General features: G+C 49.6%; 1 protein-coding gene across 13 annotated transcripts in view; it reads right to left on the bottom strand.

Moving 5' to 3' along the window:
- The window catches only part of ACTR3B (actin related protein 3B), a 145,731-nt gene that overhangs the window by 40,443 nt on the left and 82,558 nt on the right, over positions 1 to 22,730 (bottom strand). For 11 of the 13 annotated variants that reach the window (XM_027574024.2, XM_027574035.2, XM_027574033.2 and 8 more), the window contains 2 exons: positions 17,701 to 17,826; positions 16,655 to 16,738 (listed from right to left, as the gene is read on the bottom strand). In XM_027574024.2, coding sequence (XP_027429825.1) covers positions 16,655 to 16,738; positions 17,701 to 17,826 — 210 coding nt within the window. Of the gene's footprint in view, positions 1 to 15,193; positions 16,107 to 16,654; positions 16,739 to 17,700; positions 17,827 to 22,730 lie in introns of those variants that run through there. The other 2 variants (XM_027574027.2, XM_027574026.2) reach the window with 2 other exon arrangements.

Below are 22,730 nucleotides of genomic sequence, written 5' to 3'. Positions count from 1 at the left end.
GACATTCATTCAGAAGTAGGTAGTGTGGACACCTTAAGCATACCCAGGGTTGTGTGGCAATTAGACTCAATAAAGGTGGGGAAAGCTAGTCTACTTGGGGGGTGCCAGTGTGGGAGGGGTCAGAATGGTGGGGCACTTCCTCCAGCTCCTTCGTGCCCCCCAGCCCTCTCCTGGTGCACAGGGCCCCCCACATTCCTCCATCACTCTTCCCCAGGCCGGAGAGCAACTCAGCCCTGAAGATGCTACCAGCCACCTCAGCCTCTCTGCTCCTCTGGCCAAGCACCTTGGAGCCAGGCCGAAGCAAGCACCCCGCCCTGTCCCTCTCCAGCCCACCCCATCCCTCCCCACCCTGCCCCCGTTCGGCCTTCTTCCCATCGGCTCCCATGAGAACCTCTCAACCATTAAACCAACAGCCTCTCCGAGTTTAAGCAGGGATCCAGCTTTGCCAGAATTATCAAAGCATGTGAGCTTCAGGCTCTCTCTTCCTTCCTCCTCCACTCTACTCTTCTAGGCCCGTTTCCCAAACTTGACTCTGCACACAAATCACCTGGGAGCCTATTAAATGCAGAGTCAGAGTCAGTAGTTCTGGGGCAGGACCTGAGAGGTCACATGGCTCACAAATTCCTGGAAGACGTCAATCCTCCAGTCCAAGGAGTGCCCTATGAGTGGCAAGGCTCCAATCGTCTCTGGACAATCACGTGGAGGGCCACTCTTTTACTCTAGGCCTCACAACCACGAGCTTTTGGAAAATTGGATCTTCTGATTTCTTTTCCTTCTCATTTTTCAAGATCTCGATGCTGCTGGAGAATTTGAAAGCTGGAGCGCGTGCAGGAATGATATTCCCCTAGTTAGTGCACAGCTGGGTCAGTCGGAACAGGTGCCGTCCACCAGCCCCGCAGAGGTTGGCGAGGGGCCCTGAACACCAGCCTCCAGTGTGGACTTGCGCGGTAACGGGCTGACCCGTGTCCCCCAAGAAGCTAGGTTGAAGTCCCAACTGCTGGTCCCTAAGAATGCGACCTCGTTTGGAAATGGGGTCTTTGCTGATGAAATTCAGACGTCAGTTAAGATGAGGTCACACTGGAGGAGGGTGAGCCCCTAACCCAGTACAACAGGTGTCCTTGCAAGAGGAGAGACGCGTGCAGACAGACACACAGAGGGAAGATGGCAGGACCGCAGGGACCCAGACACCAGCCCGGGGACCCCAAGGAGCGCCAGCCCACACCAGAGGCCGGCAGAGGGCACGCGGCCTGGCCGACACCTGATTTCAGACCTCCAGCCTCCAGAGCTGGGAGAACCCGCTCCTGCTGTTCAAAGCCCCCAGACGTGGCAGTTTATTACAGCAGGCCTGACAAACTAAGACTAATTGATACAATACTAACTCTAGGGAACAAACCGAGGGTTTCAGAGGGACGGGGGTGGGGGGCTGGGGTAACTGGGGGAGGGGCATTAAGGAGGGCACGTGATATGATGAGCAAGGGGTGTTACATGCAACTGATGAATCACTGACCTCTACCCCAGAAACTAACGATGTACTATATGTTAATTAACTGATTCTAAGTTAATAAAAAAAGAAATCTTGGGGGCCATCCTAGAATTCTGCCTACTACAGAAGGGATAAAAATCTTTAGTAAATGTTCAGAAAAAAAAGAAAAGAAACTATAAGGCTGAAATGAAGGATTCTTCTCAGTACTTCTATGGCCTCGTTCCTACTCTCAGTGGGCTATGTTCACAGGGAGTTAAAAGCCAGCCGTGAGTGCCATCCAGGTAAGTGTTCTATTTCCTTAAGATCAAAGAAAAGAGCTCTAGAAAGCGTCAGTGCACCTGGAGGCTGACCAGATGGACTCCTGGGGAACAGAGCTGAATGTCAGCACCCCTGAGACCACAGGGCAGGGCGGCCCTGAAGCCCATGGGCTGGGAAGGAGGCTCAGCACCATTGTCCTTGGAGTCCTCAACACACCCTTTTTACAAAGAAATCTATAAAAATTGATCCTTCCACTCAGCTGTGGCCAGAGACAGCTCAGGACTGCCCAACACCCACTCCCCTGTTCCTTAATATTAAACCACGGATTCTTAGCAATGCCCGTGGCCATCCAGCTAAATAACTACATTTATCACCACCCCTTGCAGTCAGTTGCTGCCATGTGACCAAGTTCTAGAAAGTGTGGGATGGTGTTTCCATGAGGTATCCTAAAAAGGGAGAAGCCATGCTCTGTCACTTCCTTTACCAGGTGGCCAGAATGCAGGTGTGTCAGCTGGAGCTCCAGCCACCACTTTGGGCTAGGAGAATGGGGGCCTCAATCTAGGGCTGGAAGGTTGGAACATTGCAGGGAGCATGGGTCCCTGAGGTCTTCACAGAAACCGTGATGGTAGCCATGGACAGCTACATAAAAACAAACAAAAGTATGTATTAAAACTACCATCAATGCAGTTTTCTGTCATGTGCAGTCAAAATAAGTAGATTCTTGGGCGCCTGGGTGGCTCAGACGGTTGGGCGTCTGCCTTCGGCTCAGGTCATGATCCCAGGGTCCTGGGATCGAGTCCCACATCGGGCTCCCTGCTCGGAAGGGGGCCTGCTTCTCCCTCTCCCCCTGCTGCTCCCCCTGCTGTGCTCTTTCGCAATCTCTGTCAAATAAATAAATAAAATCTTTAAAAAAAAATAGATTCTTTTATTTGCAAATAAAAATTCCACTCTTACATCAGTCCAATAAATATGTGGAGGGAAAAAAAAATGTAGGCCAATTAACTAACCTCCGCTATCCCGGGAAAGCTTGTTTGTAAATAATTAGATTCATGAAATGGGAATATTCTCTGACTTGCCTGACAGGAATCATTACTCACCCTGAAGGAGAGGTTACAGAGCTTCAAGATTAAGAACCACTTAAATTATTTCTTTTCGGTTTCTTCCTACACTAATCCTTAGATTCGTCTTATGCTTCAATCGAACAGTAAACGTGGGCCTCTGTCTTCAGCTGACCTGGGTTCTCGCTGCTCCTGGTTCACAGTCACTGGGTAACATTTTTATTTCTAAAAGTGTTCGAAGAATGTGATGCTACAAAAAATACAGTTTAGTGCTGGAACTCGCGTTTATCTGTGTGTCCCTCGTGACGAGGGGACGGCTGAGCCAGCTACTCCCCCCCCTAACACCTTTCCCTCGTTCCTCCAGTGTTCTGGTCCCTGCACAAAGGATTCTGACGGTCCCTGCATTCAGGCCCTGTCCTTCGTGTGCTGTTCCCGGGGAGGAGCTCCTGTGCTTTTCACTGCTGCGGAGACACACCTCAGATGCACCAACACCGGGTATTGAGCAGTATGTTTAGGATTAGATTGGTGACAAATGAAGGTTAAAAAAAGAGCAAGGGTCTGGGGAAGCCCCAAGTAAACTGGGCCTTTCAACTGCCTTCCTCAAAGGCAGCAGAATGAGCCACTTACCCAGGAGACACCCCCTACCCAGAGGGCAGGGGGAAGCTTCTTCCTGACACACTTCATAACCCAGGCTGACACTGAAGCCTCACCTCCAGGCCACAGCCAAATATTTTTGGTAACAATAGAGATATACAGAGATGGAAATTTTTATTCCCAGAATTGCAGGGAGCTTCTCCCCACAAGAGAAAGAGAGTGTGCGCATGGATGGGACCGTCCCTGCAGGGTGCCTGCAGCAGGGGGCCACTGTTGAAGACAAATGAGCACGGAGGGCCCAGGGGGTGAGGCACAGAGGAGAGACCGTGGAGGTGTGCTTGTGGAAATCACTGCACGGGACGCGCGCGACCCCACACCAAGCCCATCTGCGTGTGTCCTGCCTGGTCGGGACAGGAAAGCTAAGGCCCATTTCCCAGACAGCCTCGCAGCGGGGTTCTGGGTGGGACCAGGGTTTGTTGGGGCAGAAGTCAGATGGGCAGGGTCCACACGGGGAAATCTGGTCTCTGGCACTGTGGTGGGGGGTGGGGGGAGGGTGGGCAGCCCTGGGTTCTGTTTTAGCAGCTACAGCAGCAGAGAGCTGTGGGGGGGGGGGGGGCGGCGGGGGTGGTGGATCTCCATTTCTGGTTGGATCCCAGACATTTCTCCTGGTAATTGTGCTCCTGGCTTGGACACACATGTGGTATCCCCGGCCCCCCGGGATTATAAAGCCACCTAACACTTGCTCCTTTAAAAAGCTGATTGGAAGCCCTGAAACATGAGAACGTGGTGATCAGAATGTGGTATCTTCTATGCAAAGCCCTGCCCATTCTTCAGGAATTCCGTGCTAAACCTTCCTGCAGTTGGATTTTATTTATGAAAGCATCAACAGCTTTCTGCTCTTGCAAGACTCGGGACCGTCAAAGCATTTCTTAATATCCCCTTCCCACCTAACTCTGTTGAGTTACCTCACTGTGTTTTTAGTGTATTCTGTCTGTAGCCAACACGCTCGCCAGTGGAGAGTCAGGATAGTCAGTTCTGAAGGACAACCTCAACGCAAGGCGCCCCGACTCCAACATTTACTAATAGGAGGCTCTTTGGGGATAAAAAGACAATCTTGCAAAAGTAAAAGGTACATAAATGTTGTTTGAATTGATCAATGCTTATACAAACTCTTGCCTGAAATCTGTGGACACGGTTGTTGAAATCATGTCCTTGCTTCATGTTATGAAGACAAGTCCCCCTTTGTCAATGACAGCCACGGTCCATAACCACCGGATACACTGCCAATAAAATGTACATTCTCACAGATTTTAAAATTCTGTACTTTCTGACTTGTCTGATACAACCACAGGTACAAGCTGGATAATCGATTTGTACTCGGCCAAAAGGAAAATGAAATTGAGTGGAGAAAATGAGTGGGCCCATCGCTGAGAGCGGCCTTGTGCCCGATGCTGTCTCTGTCCCACGGTTCAAAGCCATCAGGGGCGCCTGGGTGGCTTGGTCGGTTAATCGTCTGCCTTCGGCTCAGGTCATGATCTCCAGGTCCTGGGATCGAGCCCCATGTCCGGCTTCCAGTTCAGCAGGAAGCCTGCTTCTCCCTCTCCCTCTGTGTGTGCTTGCTCTCTCTCTCTCTCTGATAAATAAATCTTTAAAAAATAAAGATTATGATTCTAGAGCACAGGGACTATGTACTAAACATCTCTCCAGAGGCCACAGGAATCTGTACATCATAAACAAACGCTAAATACGTTTTAATAAATGAATGATTCCAGAAAGAAGAACCCTGCAGGTGATTATCATTTTCACCCGACAAAGAAGAAAGCTGCAACATGGCTCATGGCCCACTCAGCACCAAAAGCAAATCATGACAGAAGACAAATCATTGCTCAGGGCTGACATTATAACCTGACGTGTGTGTACCCAGGTTTGAGCCCAGCCAGGGGCAAAATGAAAGCCAGGATGTGTGTGGAAAGCCAAGAGACCACTTTCTACCAGTTATATTTACATGTAGGGGCTGCTCACAGGCAGGAGCTTTAGTCTGAAAATCAAACTAAGCGCCCAGTCTCCACCATGATCAACGTCCAGAGCACGACTGGCCGCTTGCCCTCGGCAGGGCAGCTCAGAAGCCCATCCCAACAGAGGGTGCCAGCAGCTGCAAGCCTGTGCTGTTGGGCTCCTCCCTTGGGGCGCCCCCACAGCACCCCTCCCGTGCAGCCCACAGAGCCGGGGCCGCTTCCCCAGCTGCAGCCCAGCACGCCTACCCTGCACTCCTCTTACTGCCTGCCCAGCAGATGGACTCGCCCCCCTCATTCCAGAAAGGCGTGAAAACAGACACTCTGGGGGACAAACTTTACGGGGGGGGGCAGGAACAGCGGATAAATGCTTCATCCTTACACACCCAGGGGGTGATTCTGAGACAGGGCCAAGTAGATTCCTGGAAATTCTTGGAATTTTGACCTAACAGTTCAGTCAATAGTGTTTGTGGGGCTTGGGGGGGTCCCCATGACCACCCTCAGTTTTGACAATTCACTGGAAGGACTCCCAGAACTCCCTGAAATCTGTTATGTTCACGGCTATGGCTCACGACAGCGAACACACACAGCTTAATGGCAGCCAAGGGAAGAGGCTCCCAGGCAGGGGACACACAGCTTGTCCCCTCCCAGGGCTGCTGTGCACGGTGCTACCTCCTCGAGGCATCCACATGTGGCGACGCGCACAGGGTTCTGCCGACCAGGGAAGCTCACCCAAACGCCGGTGCCCCAAATCCTCGGGCTCAGGGACTCGTAGCCATGACCTTCAATCAGGCACTGACTTTCAGTGTCCAGCCACTCTGGACCCAAGGCCCCCATCAGCATAGACCGTCTGGGGTGGCCCAAGGCCCCAGGGGAACAAAGACATTCCAGCAGGCAGGACGTTCCAGCAGCCTGGAGACACCTGAGCGGTGTCCAGAGCACGAGGAAAAGCACGAGGCTCGCAGGCAGCCCCACGGCTGCTCTGATTTATTATTCAAGTGTAAAGTGTAATGGACCCACTTAAGAAATTAAAATGTGTTTTTCAGCACCTAATTATTTCTCTTCTCCTCTGCTTTACCAGAAGACTCATGAATCAATAAGCACCACGGCCCAGACACCCCGTGGCACATTCATCCATGAGCTGTTTGTCTCCTGCCTGTGCCTCTGAGGGGATGCAGCACTTTTAATAATGGGTACCATTAAGAACTGAAGGGAATCAGTCCTAACTGGAAGCAGGATCCTACAGGATTGGTCGGGGGAGTGGATCTTGCTCTCCCCGTGGGCCCTCAGCTGGAGGTGGCAGCGGCGGGGCGGGGGGGGCAGTGGCCCTTATCGATCAAGTCTGGTTGTTTGGGGCTGATGGCTGTGGGTTGTGGGTGGGAGTTCTGTTGTCACACGCACTCTGGCTCTTGTCTGTTCATATACGGTAGTCTCTGCATTGGAAAAATGAAATGTTGAAAAATGTCCTTGTGAAAAGGGGAGTGTGGACGCTGACAGGTGCAGGGGAAGGCCATGAGGGGACTGGCGTTCTGCAGCCACGAGCCCAGGGACCACCGAGAGCACATCCTTCCCGGGCACCTGCCGGCGAGCCCGGCCACACCCGCATCTTGAACCTCTGGCCCCGGACTGAGGGACGCTGCGTTTCCGTGATGCTGCCCTAGGACACGAATCCAGGTCTGTCACAATCTTCAGGGACAGTCACAGGGCCCTCGTCATGTCCATTTCAACAGGACTCGAGTGAACTGGTTCCCCAGGACCATGCTGCAAGCTAGGAGCAGAGGGGGGACCAGAACTCGGGCACCCCGTCTTCTCAGAGGCCCTGTCACCATCCTGTGAGGCCACAGTTGGGAACCCAAATTCTTTCCAGGAAAGGCGTGTTGTATAGTAGAAATGCCTCAGATGTTTCATTTAAATAATGTAGAATCAAGTAACAGCAACATCGGAGCACAGACCCAGGACAGACACGGTCAGTCAGCTTCCATGTTCTGAGTATTGAGGAATGTGGACCAACCATCCACATATTTTTCAACATCTCATTTTTCCAATTCAGAGACTACATATATGAACAGACAACAGCCAGACCATATGTGACAACAGAACTCTGACCCACAACACGCAGCCATCAGCCCCAAACGGCCAGACTTGATGGATAACGGCAAGCTGCCTTGGCTCCCCTCCCGCCACCGCCTCCAGCTGAGGGCCAACGGGAAAGCCAGATCCACTCCCCCGGCCAGACCCGTAGGATCCTGCTTCCAGCCAGCCGCCCCAGCGTCCCCGCACCCACGGCCCCCAGCGGGGCGCCCCTGACCCCCTTTTCCACCGTGAGGCCGTCCCACCCCGTGCCTGCCTCTGCGTCCCCACCGAGCGCGCACGACGGCGGCGGACCCCTGACAGCCGTGACTGTTCTCATTTGTTCTTCATTTATTTCCACACCACAAAGCTCTGCCTTCTTTACCACAAATTATTTCTCCCAGATCTAAAAGGAAAGCAGTTGCCATTTTATTTTATTTTTTTTTTAAGATTTTATTTATTTGACAGAGAGAGAGACAGCAAGAGAGGGAACACAAGCAGGGGGAGCAGGGAGCCCGATGCGGGGCTTGATCCCAGGACCCTGAGATCACAACCTGAGCTGAAGGCAGACGCTTAACGACTGAGCCACCCAGGCGCTGCAAGCAGTTGCCATTTTAAATTTTCCTCTACAGTCTCCAGAAGAGATGTTGCCGTGACATAAAAAGGCCAGAGAGCGGGAGGCCAAGAAGCAGAGTTCTAGCTGGCTAATGGAGAGAGAAGACACAACACACTGAGAACTGACCCCAGCCTCTGAAGTTACAAATCAAGCAGCCATCTGAATGTAAATGATGGTCACAAACTCTTTGCCCTAACCACAAATACGATGCCCACTAAAACTACCAAAATCAACAGAAATTATTTTCCTCTTTAAGAATGTCCCCAGAGCACACAACTTAATGTAGAGAAAACTGGGGGATGGGTCAGCAGAGCATCATGTCATTCTTACTCTTATCCTGCTCATGAAAGGGGGTTGTTTCCACTAAAAAATAGAAATCAGACGTCAGAGTGATTACCACCCGGTTAATACTGTAGGAATCACTGGCACCTCTAAATCCCTTCCCTTTGGGGCATTTTGTTTATATTTGAGATAGAATTCTAATATATGAAAATTACGTCCTTAAGGAACAAATGTCTGCCTGAACGCAGTCTGGAGAGAGTAAGACAGAACGTCTGCGTTGCCTTAGAGGAGTGTGAGCGTAAGAAATGGTCAACTACAAAAAGAAACGGGACAGCCCATTTTGCTCATCTCTCCTCAAAGTATCGAAATACCCTCTGCCACTTAAATGTTCCTTACTTACCACCAGTGACCATCAGAACCACAATCACGATGTCTCTTCACAGCAAAATAAAAGTAATATTCCAAAGGAAAAAAAAAAACTCCTCTTTAGACCCCTCAACTTCTCTCTCACTCGACGGTCTACCAAGGGCAGGAACACGGGCAGCCCCCCATCAGCAGCCCCCTCTGAGGGCAGCTCTTCCAAGGGGACCCCCTCAGAGATGGGTCTCCCAAACTGTGGCCTCTGGAGCCGGGGCCCAAGAGCCATCACCGGCCTGGCGGGAGGTGGCCGACACGGAGGCCTTCATACTACTCCACGGGGCTCCTGCGCAGAAGGACGCCATGCTTCCCCGCTGACTGGAAGCTCTTGTCCACTTGATGAAGAGACATGTTCCACTTGCACACGAGGCTTCTCAAGCAGGTTTGGCCCCGGGACTTGTTTCTCCTACCTCTGCTGGAGCAAGCACACTCAGAAGCCACCCCTTAGTATTACACCACGGCTCACGGTGAGCAGGACTGCCTGTAACTCGCTGGTCTCCTCCACTGGGGGCTCGCAGGTATGACTCCCATGTACCCAGCGAGCCTCCCACCAACCCACGCGCCATCGGTCACTTAGCACAGGTCCTCAAGAGGACGAGGTCATCGGGAGGGGAGGGAGCGGCGAATGGGCTGGTCTGACGGGCTGTGCTTCGTCATCCCACAGACCCATCTCTGACACTGGGGTGAGAACACCAAGCCCACTTCCCACTCTGCTCAGACTGGCCACGAGCACCGCCTCTGGGCAGGGACTTGAGTAGACAATTCCAGTACTCCCAGCCCCAGGCTTTCCAGAGCAACCCATCATAAAGGTGGAGTTTAAGATTTAAGAAGAAAACCATAAGCTCAAAAATGTATGTCCTTTTGTGTGAATGTATCAATGGGTTTTTTTTTTTTTTGACAAGCAAAGAACAAAACCCTGAAAAATAAAGCCCTATCAATATTGTTATTCACCGTGTGATCAGGCACCCACTCTTACCGCGTCATGAATAGAAGGACTTCCTGGGGCGCCGGCACCGCAAATCCCTCACGCACGTCACCGTGTGACCACACTACGCTATCGAGCACACTCCCACCTGGAAATCACACTGTTTATAGTCTCCATGCAAGTGCTATCGGCCCTTTAAGAGCTACTTGATTGTTGAAATAAGTCAGAGAAAGACAAATACCACGTAATTTTGCTCATATGTGGAATTTAAGAAACAAATGAGCAAAAGGGAAAAAAAGAGACAAACCAAGAAATAGACCCTCAACTACAAAGAACACACTGGGGGCTGGCAGAGGGGAGGGGGGCGGGGGATGGGGGAGACAAATGAAGGGATTACAGAGCACACATACCATGATGAACACTGAGTTGCTGAACCACTATACTGTACACCCGAAACTAACAGAACACTATATGTTAACTACATTGGAATTAAAATAAAGACTTAATTAAAAAGGGGCTCCTGGCTGGCTCAGTCAGAAAAGCATGCGACTCTTGATCTTGTGGTTGTGAATTCAAGCCCCTCATTGGGTGCAGAAATTACGTTCAAAAAAGAAACAAACCTTAAATTAAATTTTCTAAGAAGTTACTCAACAGTCAATCAACCAGGACATAAGCTGTGTATTTCTATAAAGTTTATAATGCTACTGACCTTTGCCATTAGGGGACGTTTAACTCCTGTGCCTATTGCAATAACATTCTTGCACACTCAGAGAGCTGCAATTCTATCTTGCAACAATGTTTCGAGTACCTATAAAGTTTAATTTACTGTGGACATAAGACCTAATGAATAAATGTTAAAACATACTGACTCAGTTCAAGGAAACCACTGCAAGTCAGAAACCCAAGTTCATATACGAGCCCAACTGAGACGAGACACGTCAGCGGAACAGCATCAGTCAGTCGTTAGCACCGTTATACCTCACAAGTTCTCTCTCTAGGTAGCTAATTTCTAATTATTATTATTATGAGTCTTTTCTCTGCACTATGCTGCTATCCAAAGTGCTTTGATAGCTCTCAAATATCACTGGTAATGGACAAATCACAGTAGCTTCTTCTGCAAAAAGAGCACCACGCTAAGGATACCAAAAGACCTTGCTATTTCTAAATACAGCCAGAGAAATTATCTTTCCATTTTAAGACTGAAAACTGCATCCACCAGCTACGTATTTTAGTATCCCTAAACTGCAAAACGTTTGCTCCCTACCTTCACCTAAAGATCACAGGATCTGGGCATTCTGATTTCTGACTCCCTCCTGACACTCCTCCTCAACTCTGCTCGTTGTTTTACAGAGTAAGACAGAAAGCTTTCAGCTTCTCCTTCCTGTCAATGCCTCCCAGGCCATCTGGTCTCGTGCAGACTTCTCCGGAGCTGCCCATTCTCGAGCTCCAGAGCAGCATTCCTGTCCAGCTCGCGTTCCAGGTCTGCCCCGTGACTCAAGAAAAGCTACAGCTCTTGGTAGAAACTCCCAGGCGTGTCTGTGTAAATCTAAGAATCCCTCTGTACGGGGCGCCTGGGTGGCTCAGTTGGTTAAGCGACTGCCTTCGGCTCAGGTCATGATCCTGGAGTCCCGGGATCGAGTCCCACATCGGGCTCCCTACTCAGCGGGGAGTCTGCTTCTCCCTCTGACCCTCTTCCCTCTCGTGCTCTCTATCTCTCATTCTCTCTCTCTCAAATAAATAAATAAAATCTTTAAAAAAAAAAAAAAGAATCCCTCTGTACTTCTTAAGGGCTTTATTCTTAAGAGAAAGGCCAAAACTCTCACCCCAGCCCCGCCTCGGACACCCTTACCTCCTCGCTGCCCTCCATATACCAGGCTATTAGCGCTGCCTTGAAAACTGCCGTGGTAACCTCCTCCTGGACGCCTGCTTCCCGCGCATCCTTCACTGGCCTCCACGCACTCCCAGGATCTCAGCTGAACACCGCTCGCTCGGGAGCCTCCACCCAGGCCCCCCAGACTCCCGTGCTGGCTCAGGTCCTGTGTGTCCACAGACCCAGCACCTCGCCCCCAGGGCCCCGCCATGGTCAGTCACAGTGTGTGACTCTGTAATTAGTGCCCATCTCTTCCCCGGGAGGGGACACCCCATGCCCCTCGGCACCGCGCCCCTGGCTGGCACACCGTAGCTCACAGGCACTTAGAGAAGTGACCTAGGACTCACGGGCCCAACGACCAGCCAGGTGTAGCACCGGGGTGTGAACTCGGGATCTCAGACAACCTGCTCTGTGCCCCACACCCCCAGCTCCACTGCACTATCGTGAGCCAACAACATAGAGCGCCCCTCGCTGAAGCCCTCTAACGTCCAGGCGCCACTGCCAAGCACAAACCAGAAGTGGGAAGAAAGATTACTCGAGGCCAGAGTAGGTCTGGTGGGAAACTATTCAGAATTTATCTGTAGTAAGTGCACATGCGGCCAAGGGTGAATTAAATGGAGCTCTGGTCAAGTATTACAGCTGATCTGACTCCTTAATATTGAAAATACAGCCAGAGCACATCATTTATATTTTGACATCATAAACCCTTAGGTTTGTGATTATTAATTTTTAATAATTTAGAGTTATATTCCTTTTTATCAATTACAAAGTTTTGGAATTTTTAGTAGCAAGTCCTACTAAACTAATATACATTTATTGCACGCACACACACATAATTAGAAATCATCCATAGCAGCCCAAGCTAAAAACAAAAGGGTGAAACCTGAGAAGTCAACCAGGGAATAAACCGCTGACTTCTGAGACATAATACAGGGTAGAAAGAACTAACATCTCAATATTAGAATCCTCCTTCCATGATACCAATATCAAGCTATAGTTTCTTTTCTCCTTTTTAAAAAGATTTATTTCCACCTGACCATGTGAAATTGATGTAATTGCCAATTAGAGACCCACACAATTATTTTGCCAATCAATTTATATTTCTACTTAACAAGCCTGACAGCAACTTTTAAAAGAAACATTATGAAATATTCTTCAATTAAGTAAAGAATTATTTAACAGATAAATATTCTTAATGGGGCTCTCTTGTGGTTTTAAATAAGCTGAGCACTTGATTAACCTCACAGGCTTGTTTGGCACAACCGTAATTTTTACAAATGGGATAGAACGGAGGGATCATAAAGAAGGAATTAATCACAGAACAATCGGTGCTTCAGTCACATGAGAGCTCTTTATTCATATTAGTTAAGTTGGAGAATGAACTGGCTATTACCACCATAAAATACACTCAGGTCTTCAAGATCACCGTGCCCACGCTCCGACACGTGCTACGGCTTCGCACTTCCACCTTCCAGGTACACAGAACGCCTACCAGGGTCACTGTTTAGAGCTAGATTTTATATCATTAGCAGTCTTAAGGTAATGACAGTTAACGTCCCAGACACTGGAAAACCAGCTCTCGTACAAGGTTCCCCAAACACGTAACACTTCTCGGTATAGAGCATATGCAGCCTAGAAAACCCAGTGAGGGAGTCTCCATTTGAACAGGAATTTGGTTCAGTATTTGCTGGGCTTTGGGAGGTGCCGGGCGTACAAAGATCAGTCCCCCATTTTCAAGGACCTCAGTCTGGGGAGGAGCACAGAGCATCAGCGGTGCATGGGTAAGGAGAAGCTGGCTCAATGGGGGCTTCATCCACAGGGGGTGCTGGAGCACTCCAGGGAAACGGAACCCTTCTGGGGGCCGGTCACTCCAGGATGCTGGCACCGTCCTGCCGCCGAGATCACCCAGTGATATAAAGCTCGTCCGTGGAACATGCCTCACCCAAACCAAGGACATCTTCGTGCTGATTGTAGAAGGAGGGCTCACAGCACAGAGCTCGGTGGGAAGACAGTGGCTGTGCCCACAGCAAAGGGTGACTTTTACAAGGATAATAAAAGTGATTCAATTGTATCAGCAATGTAATACTAAGAAAAGGCCAGGTGATGTTTAGATCCTACAATTCTACACAGAGAGCTTTTTAAAATATTTTCTTACTGAAAGTTCTAAAGGCCATTTTGTTCACGAACCTAAAATTCTTTTCTCCCACCGAAACTATTTTTTAATGCAATTGTGATGAGTAGGGCTCTCAGGACACAATCACTGCTTTATAACGGAATAACAATGGCAAAAATTTATTGAATACTTACTGTGGGCCCAGCTCTAAGTGCTCAAACAACTCCTTTTATCTTACTTGTGAAATACAACAAAGTCAATGCATATGACAAAACATACACTGGCAAAGCGTTATGAACAAAAATGAAAATAATTCAACATCAAAATGTCCTATGTGGGTAGCTTCCTAGAACACATTACTTACCAAGGGATTTGGATTAGAGGGGGAATACTTTATAGCTCCTCATGGCCATTTCCAAACTCTTTTTATTCCAGTATCTAAGGGAATTCATTCGAGAGACTCATGCCGTCGGGTCTGACCACCCACTCTCCCACCTGACTCCCGTTATTCTCCTACTCTTACTGGAATGGTCATGGCACCCTTCAGAACAGATGGAGTCATGACTTCTCTGCTTCCTAGCTGGGCTCGTGAGCAGGCACTGAATTTCTTTCAGCCATGGTTTCCTATGTGAAAATGGGGATCACAGTAATTCTGATATCCTAGGGCTGTTAAGATTAAATAAGGTCCCACGTAGCCTGCACTTAGCCAAGTCGCACCACACACAGTGCTCCCGCGACCACGTGTGGGATGCATAGGTGTGTGTGTCCGAAGGCATACAGATCGGCCCGGAACTTGGTGCGACAGTGGCTGGAGAAAGCATGAGAAACAGTCTAGTGATCCTGAGAACCAAGTGGTCTGAGACTCTCCAGTGGGGAGGCCGAGGGTCTGGGGTCACTGACAATTAATCAGAAACAAGCACGGACTGCCTTCGGCATGGGAAACTTGGATTTCCCCATGCTCTGCAGAGAATTTACATTATTATTCTCATACTTGCTTCTAAACTTAAATAATGAAACTAAATCTTTCTTGATGAAGGCAAATTTTCAGAGAATAAAACCTACGTCATGACTTAAAACAAACACCGTTAACAGTTTAAAAAGTAATGTCCGTATTACACAAAGAATGGAGCAACCCTAAATCTCTCATTTAGCAAAGTACCTTTCAAGCCAGCGGTCTACGCAGCAAATGTTGGAGCAGTTACTAAAAGCTTAGCAAGGATTCTGAATTCCTAGGAAGGGCTGTTGGAAATCCGTAGGAGCATCCCACCCCCCAGCCCCGCCCTCCCACAGCACTTCCCGGACTCTCCCCGGACATTTCCACGGCGTGTCCCCGGTGGGACGGAGCAGTCACTGAGGACAGGCAGTCCTCCTCCCTCCGGGAAATCGCCTTCCACAAGCTTGGTACCAACTGCCAAATCCTCTAGTGACGGGAAACAGACTTCAACCTTCTTTAAAAGAAGTAATGGGCACGGAGGGGAAAACCAAAAGACCAGCACGGCACAGCAGGAAATCTTTATAAAGAGTCTAAGTGCTTTTATTACGAGGGTGCAAGGCAGCATTTCATCCAACACTCACCAACAGCAAACCGGCATCTTCCATAAAACACTTCCAGAAAGTTCAAACAGGAAAATGAAAAGATACATTATCTGTAATGATTCTTGTAAAACAGTGTTTAGTGTTGAAACTTCATGTCACTCCAAGAAAGTGTAATCATTTTCTAGCAAACGTGGCAAAAAAAAGTTTGCTGCTTTATTTTGTTTGCCTACAGACATATCAGAACATGCCTCACAATTAAAAACTTTTTTTTACGGCACTCCATGACACCAATATCTATTCGTGCTTAGGATCAGCCAGTTGTACCAAATACCAGAAAATACAAAATGATAGGAAATATAAACATCAATTTGTATTTCAAGTTTATAACATTTTATTTACAAAAATAGGCTGGGAGGAAAAGGGTTTGCAGCCCCATATTCTTTCCTGGGGGGACTATTTTGCGTCATCTTCTCCGTTTTTCCCTAACGATTTTTAAAGTCGCAGGTGAATTCCTCCAGAATTCAATTCGCCAACTAGAAGCCGGGGAGGCGAGGAGGGGGGTGGGCGGGGGAGGCAGGGGGCGGGGAGGGAAGGGCCGTCGGACAGCGGGCACACGGATGGCGTGCACTGAACTGCCTCATGCACTCGGCGACGCAAGCACGCTTCTCGACATCGACACCAAACGCCACTATTTACAGGAGCTGCGGTCTTGTGTGGGCCCTGACGGTGCCTGCTCACCGGCGCGACGTGACCGGGTGACCGTGTCGAGGCGGACACTAAGACATGACTCCGAAGACGGGGTTGTGGCGGCAGATGCTGGGGCCATACTCCTCGTAGTCCTTCTTGGTGTGGCACACCTGGAAGAACTCGGGCTGGGGGGCAGCGGTTAGAGGGCATCGAGAGACCTTCCCGAAAGGAGGTCAGAGTCCTACACCGTGATGCAAGCCAGAGACTCCCCTGACCCGGCACCCCACTCCTTAGCCAGACCCCTGCGGGAAGGGCTGCGCCCCTCCGAGGCCAGAGCTACGAACCAGGACTTCATTTCATTTCTTTAAAATGTACTCAGCCCCCACTTAGGACCAGCTACATGCTCACCCTAAATTAGCGATTCACTAGTTATTCACAAATTTGAGGAGAAAAAGGAATAATTACTTGAAAAAGTCACCGGAATTAATGATTAATGCAAGATGTCTGAGGTTGTTTCTGGATTTCACTTATCCATATTACCTGTAACCCCCTAATTAGCAAGGATTAGCCGTGCAACTGAAATTACCTCTAAGACATTTTTTCTATCTCCTGGAACTAAAAGTGCCACACACAATTCGAACACACACTATTTAACCTTCACAGGACAATATTTATTCATACTCAACAAAGAACGCAGAAATGAAAATACAGAGCAATCTAAAAAAGGACTTACAGTTGAAGCAAGCATGGAGCCTCCAAACCACACCGCGTAGCGCTGCATATGATGCGTTATCACCTGAACCTCCACAGGCTTCGGCTGGAAAGTAGAGTAACGTAGGGTCACTCGCCAGGCCAGACGACAGGTCACCTGATAACCTCTCCGCAGACGAGCACAGCTCCGCTCTGAGTGCCAACCAATGTGGGGCCTCCTCCCAGCTGATGGCACGAGGCCCTTCCCTTGTGCTCAAGTCCCCCTGTGGTGGCATCAGCCACATGTGGCTCTGAAAGGAAGCGTCTGAGCCACTCCCATGGCCAAATCCACCCAGGCCCGGCCCCTGTCTGGGTGGTGCAGGGAACAAAGCACACCAGTCAAGGAGGGTGTGTCGTTCACAACGCAAAAGGCATTTTTAAACAGTAAAAAATCCAAGCAACTAACCCAACTGATTTTTTTTTTACTAAACAAATTAGATGTTTTAGCATCGTAGAGCTAATTCCAAGTAACACTACGTGTCCCAAAACTACTGTGAAAATGACCCTTTGCCAAGAGTGTGATCCGCTAGGTTAAAGGGTGCATATTTGCTCCCACTTACCCCACACCAGAGCCCAGTCCTGCTTGGAAGCCCAGGGAACATCACCTGCTCATTAAGAACGATCACCTCAGAGGGACACACACTGAAACTCCCTCCTACTATTGGTTATTGTCGTTTAATGAGAATGTTTCCCGAGGACGTGAAGCCCCTCACGGCACATGAACCCCCTCTCCCTAGATGCTGGTCATCACACAACAGACCCCATCTCTCACAAGGCAGAGAAACCGGCAGGCGCAGGTCGGCGTGGGTGCCAGGCGGCTGCTGCCAGCCCAGTGCCCTTGGCCCTAGCAACACTTGGAAGGAGTCAGACAGCAAATCTCTGAACATAATCTCACGGTGCAGCTGAGACAGTGCCTCGAACCTGTTCCAACTTCAGGCCCCCGCCGCTCGCTCATCGGTCAGGGGGAGACCAGCCGTGGGAGCGGGGCAGAGCGGCCAGGCTAGCGTGCCCGTCCCACCCGCCCCCTACCTTGATCCGGCCTCCGCTGAGCTCCTCACTGAGTCTCAGTCGGGCGTCCACCACTCGTTTCAGGTCTCTCTGCAGCCGACGTCCAAAGTCCCTGAACATCGTCGAACCTCCTGAAAGAACGACATTCTAAAAGACACAAAGCAGAGGGGTTTCTTTTGATGAAATCACCCACCCACGCCATCCTGGTAACCCGCCCCCTACTCCTGTGAGCAACACCCTGCGACCCACGTGGGAAGATAAAGCTAAAGCAAAGTCACTGCTGTCAAGGAGCGTCCACCGTGTCTTGTTCCTGCGCCACAAATTCGGCCTCTCGGTACTTTTCCTCAACAAGAACCAAGCAAAAGCAGAAAATCTGCTCCACGTGCTCCTTCAGCAATGAGAGAACTTCACAAGGACCAGGAGGCCAAAACACACTATGAACCAACAAACGGACTTGCTAGAATAATCTAAGGCCAAAGGAACAGTGGATCTTTAGTTATTTTGCCTTAATAATTACGTGGTGGGGGGGGGAGTCTTCCAATTAATACTTGAACCTTTTCAGAAGGGTGAGGCCAGGGAGGGAGGGTGCCTTTGGGAGCCACTGGGAGCTGCCCACTGGCCTCCACCACTCACATTCTGCTCGGTGGCCAACAGAAGCCTGCGGGGCGTGGGGGGCTTTACTAAATCTCACCAGATTTTGATGAGAGACAAATGTGTTCTTTCAGGCTACAGGATATTATTTAGGACAATGAAAGCGAAAGTAGGCATATCCTGACAATTTTTTACAGAAAACATCACTTGAGAAAACTGTACAGAAGGCTCCTTCCCGGAGCCAGAAAGCCCTACTTCATCCAGACCCCGCAGTGACACTAAAGGTGTGGGACCTGCCCCTGCTCTGGTCCCGGCAGGGACTCTGCAGGACTCCTCCGGTAAGCTCCGTCCCGACAGCCAATCCCTCCCCACGTGGAACAGAAGGGCGAAGCACACCTTCCTGTCCCCAACGGCCCAGACCACAGGTGACATGACGTGGCGTTAGAGTACCCCTTTCCTTACCCCCGCCGCCCTTGCGAACGGCGAGCCCAGCACCCACTTAGACTCGGGACGAGACAGGAGCAGGGGCCAGGAGAGGCCACTGGTGATCCTGTCCCCTACCTGTACCCACGCCGATTCCACCCCTGAGGGTCTGCACGGAGAAATGCCACCTTCATGACCTGCCAGCAGACTGCCATCAATCAGAGCGCACCCTCCAGTCACTGGGCTGAAGAGAACTGCCAGAGGCTGAGGCTTTCAGGGGGCCTTAGCTGGGGATGGGCCGGGGAAGCCATCAGCAAGCGGCCACCAAACTGAACTCACATCTTCTAGCACCTTCAAAAGTCTCATGTACAAGCTACTTTTAAGAACTGATCTGCAGGCGCCTGGGTGGCTCAGTGGGTGAAGCATCTGACTCCTGATTCAGCTCAGGTCATGATCTCAGGGTCATGAGATCGAGCCCCTCACTGGGCTCCACACTCAGCCGGGGGTCTGCTCCTCCCCGCCACCGCTCACACATGTGCACGCTCTCTCTTAAATAAATAAATCTTTAAAGAGAGAGAAAGAGAGATCTGGGCTTGGCCTTTAAGGCCAGGAATGAGGGGGGATTCTGACTTTAGATGTCCATGGCCCTCCCTAGTGGGAGAAGCACTATGGGAGCCCAGAGCCCTGACCTACACCATGATGCTGCCCTCGCCCCCCTTCTTCCAACCTTCTACTGAAAGGAAAACAACGCTGCACACTGCAAGACACCCTAGGCAGGGAAGCCCTCCTCAGAGAGCACCTAGGAATAAACACATCAGATAGGCACCGCTGAAGGGTCTCGGCCACCAGAACGGTGCACAGCCAGTCCTCACCTGTGCACTTCAATGCACGCAAACCTGATTGCTCTTGGCAAAGCGTGTGCTCAATCCCCAGGAAGCCCAGCCTCTTCCATTTCTTGAGGAGCAATCTTCTACTGACTGCCCCCCCACACACACACACACAGTCAGGCACCCGTCTGTTCTTGACAAGTTACAAACCCAGATCTTTCAAGCAACATCCCGTCCCAGGATCAGTGTCATGAATGATCACTGTTGTGCTAGGTCTCCTTGGGGAGAACTCTCTCGGAAACAACAAGAGAGGGTCTGGTTCCTGTCGGAGTCAAGGGGGCATCCCCCACAGCCAGAGCTACAGACACACAGACCTGCGGGTCACCCTGGGCACTGACGCTCGTGCACGACACCACCAAGAGGTAAGACCTGCAGGACCAAGTGCCCGATGGACCAGATAAAGTAAAACCCATCTCCTTTCAGAGAGCTGTTGTCACTTGGGGACACAAACTATGTATCTGTTTGCTGTTAAGAATCACAACTTAAGGGGCGCCTGGGTGGCTCAGTCATTAAGCATCTGCCTTCAGCTCAGGTCATGATCCCAGGGTCCTGGGATCGAGCCCCGCATCGGGCTCCCTGCTCCGCGGGAAGCCTGCTTCTCCCTCTCCCACTCCCCCTGCTTGTGTTCCCTCTCTCGCTGTGTCTCTGTCAAATAAATAAATAAAATCTTTTAAAAAAAAATCACAACTTAAAAGCATTCTTGACATTTTGGTCATCATATGCTAGAGGCAAGCCTCAACTGGCAACTGGTCCTGCTTTCTAAATGCTGGTGAGACCGGCTGACTATTTTCTGGAAGGAAAGACCTCAGCTTCTATCACAGAAGAATTCAGCAGGAGTGTGGGGGGGTGGGAGGGGCCCAAGGACAGCACCTGCCTGAAATCTGACATCTCTAAGTGTGCTTTTACTGACATGCCTTGTTTTCAGTTTTTTGCTGTTGTTTTTCACTTACTTTGATTTCTTAAATCCCACCACAGACAACTCCCCTAAAACCTTTCCAGGCCAAGATGACCACAGCCTTGCTCTGTGGCATGAACTCAAAACAACCCCGTGTCGGGCAGTGCCCCTCGGGTCCCTGAGGAAGCCCGGGTCTGTCTGGGAGCCTCTGATGGCCCATCTCAGTGTAGGGAGGAGGGCCACAGTGGCTCCCTGAAAGTCACAGGAAGACTCTGTGAGTTATCCTGCCCTTAAATGACTGTCAAAAGATATGGAACTGCTTTTAACTGAATACCCCATACAATGAACCAAGAATTTTCTGCTGCCCAATCTCCAAACTGGGTGGTGGTTATTTTGAAAGACAATGTGAAGAGCATGCAGCACATTCATGCTTCTAAGTGACCTCAGTGTTATTACTACATCAGAACAGGCCATCGGAGAGCTACCTGGGCGCTCGGTGTCCTCTTGGTATCCACCCAAAGAACTATTAATCTAGACTCCCTGCCCTCAGCACAGGCCACCAGACAGAGCAGTGAGAAATTCACTGCCTCTAGTAGAGATGGGTGGAGAAGGTACTCTCAGTGAAGGTCTGAGGAAGCAGCTTCTAGGAGCACCTGGGTGGCTCAGTCAGTTAAGCGTCTGCCTTCGGCTCAGGTCATGGTCCCAGGGTCCTGGGATCAAGCCCGGCATCAGGCTCCCTGCTCAGTGGGAAGCCTGCTTCTCCCTCTCCCACTCCCCCTGCTTGTGTTCCCTCTCTCGCTGTCTCTCTCTGTCAAATAAATAAAATCTTTAAAAGAAAAAAAGAAGAAGATTCTGGAGAGGTCAGAAAGTTTAGAAAACAATGTCATAAGATCAGAAGGTACTCAACCAATGATAGGAATGTGGAATAGGACAGATAGCAGAACAGCAGAACTGAAGAGACTCAATTAAGGGTGGTCTGAATCCAGGTTGTAATAAGATTTACTTACATAGAATATTCTGTGTGCAAATGTGTATTTAAACTTCACTGTATGACTAGAGATGAAGAAAAGCAAATCCCTGAACTAAGTCAATTAAGACACTCAGAGGGACAAGTGGTGAGATAAAACACCAATGGGTCCCCCTTGTGGACAAGATGGCTCTCACTGACTATGGTAAATGGACAAGATGGCTCTCACTGACCACAGTAAGTGGACAAGATGGCTCTCACTGACCACAGTAAGTGGACAAGATGGCTCTCGTTGACCACAGAAAGTGGACAAGATGGCTCCCGGTGACCACGGTAAGTGGACAAGATGGCTGTCGTTGACCACAGTGAGTGGACAAGATGGCTCTCACTGACCACGGTGAGTGGACAAGATGGCTCTCACTGACCACGGTGAGTGGACAAGATGGTCTCGTTGACCACGGTAAGTGAACAAGATGGCTCTCACTGACCATGGTAAATGGACAAAATGGCTCTTACTGACCACAATAAACGGACAAGATGACTCTCGACCACGGTAAGTGGACAAGATGGCTCTGACTGACCATGGGAGTGGACAAGATGGCTCTCATTGACCATAGCAAACAGCCAAGATGGTTCTTGTTGACCATGATAAGTGGACAAAATGGCTCTCACCACGGTAAGTGGACAAGATAGTTCTTATTGGCCATCATTAAGTGGACAAGGTAGCTCTCACTCTCCATTGCAAGTGGACAAAATGGCTCTCATTGACCAGATCAACTAAGCATCACTTTATGAGAACCTACTGGCTATACTGATTTCACTCTAAATCCTTTCCCATTTCTGCCCTAGAATAGATCATCTGTATCTGGCAGATTATAAGGCTTCTTCTGTTGATTTTGTTGTGGCAGAAAATAGATCAAATACAAAACATAGTTGGTAAAACACAGCTGGGTTGACATTAAGTCCCTGGAGTGATGCCTGAACTTAACAGTGATCCTGTCTTCTTGACTAAGACATACACAGGGATCTTGTGCACAGGGCTCTTAGTAACTTTAAATCACTCACATCAATCAAACTAGGTACTTAAAGATATTTTAAGAAATAGAAACTATCAACAGAAAATTTCAGTTAGGACAGTTTACCCAACAGAACTCAGAGCTGGGTTTCAGAGACAGAGAATTTGCAACATAAGCCATCATCATAAAATACTTTAAATATTGAGTAGATTACATCTAAAATGGCCACTTATTTTTCAAGTAAATTTCTATTTACATTTCAAACAAGATAA

Source organism: Zalophus californianus, chromosome 12, assembly GCF_009762305.2.
Source record: "Zalophus californianus isolate mZalCal1 chromosome 12, mZalCal1.pri.v2, whole genome shotgun sequence".
In the NCBI taxonomy this organism is placed as follows: domain Eukaryota; kingdom Metazoa; phylum Chordata; class Mammalia; order Carnivora; family Otariidae; genus Zalophus; species Zalophus californianus.
This window is presented reverse-complemented; position numbering and strand designations above follow the sequence as displayed.